Source organism: Protobothrops mucrosquamatus, unplaced genomic scaffold (assembly GCF_001527695.2).
Source record: "Protobothrops mucrosquamatus isolate PMUCROS unplaced genomic scaffold, P.Mucros_1.0 scaffold_196, whole genome shotgun sequence".
In the NCBI taxonomy this organism is placed as follows: Eukaryota; Metazoa; Chordata; class Lepidosauria; order Squamata; family Viperidae; genus Protobothrops; species Protobothrops mucrosquamatus.
Genome location: NW_015386272.1, coordinates 14,718 through 22,854, shown reverse-complemented (window position 1 = coordinate 22,854; position 8,137 = coordinate 14,718). Strand labels below are relative to the sequence as shown.

General features: G+C 38.5%; 2 protein-coding genes across 3 annotated transcripts in view; both read right to left on the bottom strand.

The window, feature by feature from the left end:
- LOC107295509 (RAF proto-oncogene serine/threonine-protein kinase) overlaps positions 1 to 2,686 on the bottom strand; it is a 7,133-nt gene extending 4,447 nt beyond the window's left edge. The window contains exons 1-2 of the mRNA XM_015824832.1: positions 2,471 to 2,686; positions 1,099 to 1,230 (exon numbers count right to left, since the gene is read on the bottom strand). Of these exons, the coding sequence (XP_015680318.1) occupies positions 1,099 to 1,230; positions 2,471 to 2,686 (348 nt within the window). The remainder of the gene's footprint in view (positions 1 to 1,098; positions 1,231 to 2,470) is intronic.
- Positions 2,687 to 3,341: 655 nt separating this feature from the next.
- Positions 3,342 to 8,137, bottom strand: part of LOC107295520 (RAF proto-oncogene serine/threonine-protein kinase) — a gene marked incomplete at its 5' end in the record, with an annotated part of 19,442 nt that continues 14,646 nt past the window's right edge. For both annotated transcript variants that reach the window (XM_015824843.1, XM_015824852.1), the window contains 4 exon segments: positions 3,342 to 3,722; positions 4,110 to 4,244; positions 5,863 to 5,994; positions 7,273 to 7,391. In XM_015824843.1, coding sequence (XP_015680329.1) covers positions 3,582 to 3,722; positions 4,110 to 4,244; positions 5,863 to 5,994; positions 7,273 to 7,391 — 527 coding nt within the window.

Sequence of the window (8,137 nt, the reverse complement as noted above, 5' to 3'; positions counted from 1 at the left end):
CGGTGAATGCTCCAACACTGGAAGTTTTTAAGAAGAGACTGGACAGCCATTTGTCCGAAATGGTGTAGGGTTTCCTGCCTGAGCAGGGGGTTGGACTAGATGACCTTCAAGGTCCCTTCCAACTTTACTATTATTATTATTATTATTATTATTATTATTATTATTATTATTATTATTATTATTATTATTATTATTATTAAATTTATACCCCTAGATATAAATTCCCTTTCATCCCTGAAGAAAAAGGCAGGAATGTTATCAACTTTACTGCTGTGTAGTGGCACCATTTTCAGTCTATTTATTAATCAGCAGCCAAGAGCGGGCCTTCGCATCCTCCATTTGGTGCCCAAGAATTGTCCAATTTAATCACCGCATTTCTTCCGTGGATTTGGAATGCTTCCAGTCAAATCCCTCTCTCTTTAGCTTCCATTTGGGAGGAAGGCTACTCATGTATTATGCTTGCTAGAGGAAAGTGTCGTGTTTACCACGGCAAGTGAAAATGTTAAAACCCAGCATGCTCTGATCGTTCTCTGATCGTTCTCTTTAGCAACTGGAATAGTTAAGATTTCTTTTTCAAAATTAATTCCATCATATCTCACTATTCCGAAACAATTTCAGACCCTCCTCCCAACTAGCATAATTATTCATGATCTCTGGGTAAAGTAGAATACAAAGAGGAGAAAAAAAAGAAGAGTACACAAGTACTTCTTAGGCTCTGATTAAAAGAGCAATTGGAAGACCAAAGAAAATTAAAGGAAGTTCTTGGAATATACAATGTGAAAACACCAATGAGCATAGTTAGTTCAGTATAGAGGAATTTCTAATTTTGTATTTTTAATATATGAATCCTGCAGAGGCTCACAAAGAAGGAACTTAGGACAAAGACGGTGGCATTACACTGATTGGGGCATTGTAAAACAGGAACCATTGCAAAATTACTGAGAAAACATGCAATAACATACAAGATAGATATGATCCAAATACAATTCTTAACTGTGTGTATTTTAGTCTGTTTTTAATGGGAAAATCTATAGAATTTAAAAACAAAACTTGATCCAAAAATACAAAGCCCTCTATCAAAAAATAATAATTTCTCACCTGATCTCTATTGTTAATATGGGAATAGGGTAACTCTCCTGTCATCAGTTCGTATAGTACTATTCCATAAGAATACACATCTGATTGAAAGGTGAATGGATTGCTATCTTGCATTCGAATTACTTCCGGTGCCTTTAGAAAACATAAAATGATTATTATTATTTTTTTAAAAAGGTAACGACCCACCCCAAAACCTATACTTCTTTGTCCACACCCCACAGACAACCATAATTTCACAGACTAGGAGAGTGTTAAACTTTGAAAATAATTTTCTAATGCATTCAAATTGGGTCCAAGACCATACATACATTCCCATTCACTTATTACCTTTCAAGGTAAGCAATGTTATGCACTGCATGGAAAAGGAATAAAAAGTAGAGTCAACTAAATTAAAGGTCATAGGTTAAAAAAAATCATGAAGCATAATTTAAAGTGAATGGTTGGGTGTAGACTACTTTATCTTACTTTTTTTTTTCTTTATGATATCTGTCAGTGAACAGATGGCTGACCAGCTAATTAAATTAAGAGTATGCACCTAATACTATGCACCTCTACACATGATTTTCAAAGGAAATATCTTGTGTTGCCTGTAGCATTGGACATATACAGAAGAAAGGTTGAAAAAAACACTACCGGTTGCAATAGGGCAGGGGTGGCGAAGCTATGGCACAGGTGCCAGAGGCGGCACTTGGAGCCCTCTCTGTGGGCACATGTGCCGTTGCCCCAGCCGTGCCTCCCCCCGTGACACCCTCCTCACCAGCAGTCCCCCTGGAGGAGAGTCGCCCTCGAGCATGGCCCACGTGGAGCAGTGCAGCCAAGGACATGGCAGCCAGACAGCGTAGACAAGACTGCCCTCACGGCCCATCACGACAGTTGATGCTGTGGGGCGCGGGAAGAGGGGGTGGCCGCCAAGGCCTGCTGGGTGATCTGTGACGGGCCCTGGAGGCGGTGAGTGGCCCTGCGGGCAGGCAGGGTGGGGGTGGAGCGGGGGCGGGGCAGTTTTTGGGCACTCGGTCTCTAAAAGGTTCGCCATCACTGCAATAGGGAAAGATCCCTCACATTCCAAAGGCAGGGGTGGGAAGTGTCAATTTGTGCATAAGTGCAGGCTATATAGTTTGGACCTGAATCCTAATGAGATCAAACCAAAATTATTAATTTGTCTGAGAAGCCCTGTGTTCTGTGAACACAAATATACTATTAACACTGCAGCACCAGAAACCTGGTTCTTTCGTAACGACGAAAACAGTTGTAATGGAACAGAAAACGCTACATTTGGGGGATTTCCCCCCCAAATTTGTTGTATATAAATAATTCACGTTAGAGCAATGATGTGTAATTTAATCGTCTTTTTCATTTATACTGCAGACCTTACCATCCAGAGAACAGATCCTGTAGGCTGTTCCACCTGTTGAGAACCACTCCATCTGGATTTCACTGTTGCCAAACCAAAGTCTCCTATCTTCACTGTTCGGTCTTCATGAAGAAATATATCTTCACAATTGTTAAGGAACACATCTGGACCATAATTTGAATTACCAAGCACTGTCCCACTTGCAAGTAGGTCAGCCAATCTGTTTAGGCTGTCCATACTGTTAACTATAATATGTATAGCAATTAATGTACTTATGAAATATATGTTAATTGAAGGAACCACTTATATATACTTCTTTTATCAACCTTTCAAAAAGATAACTACTATTTATGGTAATGTCTATGGAGATTCTCAGTCATCCAGGTCATGGTTGTCCCAAAGGTGCTTTTTCAAGAGGCAACTGGACTTTCTTGTTTTTTTTTCTTTGAAGATGTTTCGCTTCTCATCCAAGAAGCTTCTTGCATGAGAAGTGAAACTTCTTCAAAGAAAAAACAAGAAAGTCCAGTTGCCTCTTGAAAAAGCACCTTTGAGATGTTTATGCTTGTATTTTGCTAAATAAAAAGATCATTGTTTGCCCCTCTTCCCATCTACAAAATTCAGTATCTCTAAACAGGCCAACAACCCTTTCCCCTCTTATTACTGTCATTTTGACTTGAGAGAAAGACTAAGGAATACACTGTGTATTTCTTGAATGTTTGGCACTCACTACTCTCAGCTGATTTATCATAGCGGTTATGATATGAACATTTTATTATTTACTGTATGTGTTTATGAATATTTTTGTTATTTTAGTTCTAGAGTAATTAAATTATCAATTTTTGCAGAGAAGTACTGTCTTAAGGCCACAGTATTTCCCAAAAATACNAGAACTTCTGTTTATACAGTCTGTGCACTATTTCCATAAGATTAAACTGTAGCAAAAGGCAACATGGAGTTTTTTTGTCCCTGTAGGCTTAGAACAGCAGAAATTCATTAGCAGCTCACTCTTAAAATTGGCACCCAGGTGAATCCCACGCTGGCTGTTCAATTCTGTAGACTGAAGCTTTCAAAAACACAACTGCTATGAAATAACTGTTATTGGGGAGAATGGTGAAGACTGCACGTGGATCTCCTAGAACACAGGTAACTTTGTTGAAGTCAATGTGCATGAGTTTATGTCCTGGGTATGAGTTGCACGATGCAGAGAAGGTTCTGAAGCACTTCGGTTAATTTTGGGTAAAGAGTGTTGCAGCAGTTCAATGGAAGACAATATCTGGAAGACGATGGGGAAAGGAAGCAAGAAATGTTTTTTTTTTATTTTTCAGAAATAACAGATCCACACAGACTGTATTTTGAATATTATATTCAGCACAGGAACATTAGAGAGACATTAACATTATAGATACAAAAAAAACAACCTTGACTCTATATAAGTTTAGTTTCAGTTGATGATAACGGGAATTAATTTATGAGCTGGTAATTTTCTATATTTTGAAAATTAAAACACTGATTATCATTCATTAAAATATAACAGGATCATTCCAAATCAAAGAGCTCAGTGACAGAACAGAATTTTTATTTTTCAACTTGCAATTAACGGAATGTATATGCAATTTTTTTTTTCTGATTTTGTTTGATTCTATCATAAAACTATATTCACCTGTGGAAAAAGAGGTCTCTCTTCCCTCACTTTTTTCACACAATCTGCTACAAGCCTCTTCATAGCTTTTGGACAGTTTTTGTATAGTTTGCTGAGATCAGGCGATGTATAACCACGACCAACCATGAAAATGATCTACGAATTATAAATAGACACATTTTTGTATATGCAAATGTGTGTCAACTTTATAAATGTGCAAATGTGCATCAACTTTTCATAATTCTCATGAAAAAAAAAATGAATAAATAAGCGGCTGCTAAGCTCTGGGCAGCAGCCTTTCATACAAAAAGGATTCCTCCAACCCTTTGCATTTTCCAGTAATAGCCATTACTACTGCACTAAATTAAGTTCCATCAGAGTCACTGCCAGGTTAAGAAAAGAAAAATGCAATTAGTGAAACAGACTAGGTTATGGCATAAAAAAAAGTGGATGAAAGTTGCTAGAAATGCAAACTATAGTTGTTGCCATCTCGAGCAAAATGTAAAAAAACATTCTATATTATTCACATCGAGGAGAAAATAATTAGAAGGATGTGCTAATGCAAAGTTAGCATGTATTGCACCTATTCAGTTCTGCTACTGGAGAATGGAGGTATAACTTTCCTGAAATGTAGACTTTGCTGAAGCATTCATTTTCACCTTACAATACAGAGTGTAGAAGCTAATCAAAGAGTAGGAAATCTTTATCAATAAGAGTCTAAGAATTGCTGTCCTCAACAAGTAGGAAGATTGGGAGCTTCAAGCCTTGACTAGACTTCCAAGCCTTCTCAAGGCAGACAGATACCTTTGCTCAGCAACAAACATTGTGCTTCTTAAAACTTCCCCACTGGGCAGAGGTTTTAGACTAGACTAGGTTGACAGAAGGCTCCCGTAGATATACATTTATACCCCTAGATATAAATTTCCTTTCATCCCTGAAGAAAAAGGCAGGAATGTTATCAACTTTACTGCTGCGTAGTGGCACCATTTTCAGTCTATTTATTAATCAGCAGCCAAGAGCGGGCCTTCGCATCCTCCATTTGGTGCCCAAAAAATCACCGCATTTCTTCCGTGGATTTGGAATGCTTCCAGTCAAATCCCTCTCTCTTTAGCTTCCATTTGGGAGGAAGGCTACTCATTGATTATGCTTGCTAGAGGAAAGTGTCGTATTTACCACGGCAAGTGAAAATGTTAAAACCCAGCATGCTCTGATCGTTCTCTTTAGCGACTGGAATAGTTAAGATTTTTTTTACAAAATTAATTCCGTCATATCTCACTGTTCTGAAACAATTTCAGACCCTCCTCCCAACTAGCATAATTATTCATGATCTCTGGGTAAAGTAGAATACAAAAGGGGGGGAAAAAGAAGAGTACACAAGTACTACTTAGACTCTGATTAAAAGAGCAATTGGAAGACCAAAGAAAATTAAAGGAAGTTCTGGGAATATACAATGTGAAAACACCAATGAGCACAGTTAGTTCAGTATAGAGGAATTTCTAATTTTGTATTTTTAATATATGAATCCTGCAGAGGCTCACAAAGAAGGAACTTAGGACAAAGACGGTGGCATTACACTGACTGGGGCATTGTAAAACAGGAACCATTGCAAAATTACTGAGAAAACATGCAATAACATATAAGATAGATATGATCCAAATACAATTCTTAACTGTGTGTATTTTAGTCTGTTTTTAATGGGAAAATCTATAGAATTTAAAAACAAAACTTGATCCAAAAATACAAAGCCCTCTATCAAAAAATAATAATTTCTCACCTGATCTCTATTGTTAATATGTGAATAGGGTAACTCTCCTGTCATCAGTTCGTATAGTACTATTCCATAAGAATACACATCTGATTGAAAAGTGAATGGATTGCTATCTTGCATTCGAATTACTTCCGGTGCCTTTAGAAAACATAAAATGATTAAAAAAAAAAAAAGGTAACGACCCACCCCAAAACCTATACTTCTTTGTCCACACTCCACAGACAACCATAATTTCACAGACTAGGAGAGTGTTAAACTTTGAAAATAATTTTCTAATGCATTCAAATTGGGTCCAAGACCATACATACATTCCCATTCACTTATTGCCTTTCAAGGTAAGCAATGTTATGCACTGCATGGAAAAGGAATAAAAAGTAGAGTCAACTAAATTAAAGGTCATAGGTTAAAAAAAAATCATGAAGCATAATTTAAAGTGAATGGTTGGGTGTAGACTACTTTATCTTACTTTTTTTTTCTTTATGATATCTGTCAGTGAACAGATGGCTGACCAGCTAATTAAATTAAGAGTATGCACCTCTACACAGGATTTTCAAAGGAAATATCTTGTGTTGCCTGTAGCATTGGACATATACAGAAGACTGGGACCAGATCTCTCCCCAGCACCAATCTTATGCATGGAAATAATGGAAGGTTGAAAAAAACACTACCGGTTGCAATAGGGCAGGGGTGGCGAACCTATGGCACAGGTGCCAGAGGCGGCACTTGAAGCCCTCTCTGTGGGCACATGTGCCGTTGCCCCAGCCTTGCCTCCCCCCGTGACACCCTCCTCACCAGCAGCCCCCCTGGAGGAGAGTCACCCTCGAGCGTGGCCCACGTGGAGCAGAGCAGCCAAGGACATGGCAGCCAGACAGCGTAGACAAGACTCTGCCCTCACGGCCCATCACGACAGTTGATGCTGTGGGGCGCGGGAAGAGGGGGTGGCTGCCAAGGCGCTGCTGGGTGATCTGTGACGGGCCCTGGAGGTGGTGAATAGCCCTGCGGGCAGGTGGGGTGGGGGTGGAGCGGGGGCAGGCAGTTTTGGGGCACTCGGTCTCTAAAAGGTTCACCATCACTGCAATAGGGAAAGATCCCTCACATTCCAAAGGCAGGGGTGGGGAGTGTCAATTTGTGCACAAGTGCAGGCTATATAGTTTGGACCTGAATCCAAATGAGATCAAAGCAAAATTATTAATTTGTTTAAGAAGCCCCATGTTCTGTAAACACAAATATACTATTAACACGGCAGCACTAGAAACCTGGTTCTTTCGTAACAACGAAGACAGTTGTAATGGAACAGAAAACGCTACATTTGGGGGATTTTTCCCCCAAATTTGTTGTATATAAATAAATCCTCATTCACGTTAGAGCAATGATGCGTAATTTAATCGTCTTTTTCATTTATACTGCAGACCTTACCATCCAGAGAACAGATCCTGTAGGCTGTTCCACCTGTTGAGAACCACTCCATCTGGATTTCACTGTTGCCAAACCAAAGTCTCCTATCTTCACTGTTCGGTCTTCATGAAGAAATATATCTTCACAATTGTTAAGGAACACATCTGGACCATAATTTGAATTACCAAGCACTGTCCCACTTGCAAGTCGGTCAGCCAATCTGTTTAGGCTGTCCATACTGTTAACTATAATATGTATAGCAATTAATGTACTTATAAAATATATGTTAATTGAAGGAACCACTTGTGTATATTTCTTTATCAGCCTTTCAAAAAGATAACTACTATTTATGGTAATGTCTATGGAGATTCTCAGTCATCCAGGTCATGGTTGTCCCAAAGGTGCTTTTTCAAGAGGCAACTGGACTTTCTTGTTTTTTTTTCTTTGAAGATGTTTCGCTTCTCATCCAAGAAGCTTCTTGCATGAGAAGTGAAACTTCTTCAAAGAAAAAACAAGAAAGTCCAGTTGCCTCTTGAAAAAGCACCTTTGAGATGTTTATGCTTGTATTTTGCTAAATAAAAAGATCATTGTTTGCCCCTCTTCCCATCTACAAAATTCAGTATCTCTAAACAGGCCAACAACCCTTTCCCCTCTTATTACTGTCATTTTGACTTGAGAGAAAGACTATAAGGAATACACTGTGTATTTCTTGAATGTTTGGCACTCACTACTCTCAGCTGATTTATCATAGCGGTTATGATATGAACATTTTATTATTTACTGTATGTGTTTATGAATATTTTTGTTATTTTAGTTCTAGAGTAATTAAATTATCAATTTTTGCAGAGAAGTACTGTCTTAAGGCCACAGTATTTCCCAAAAATAC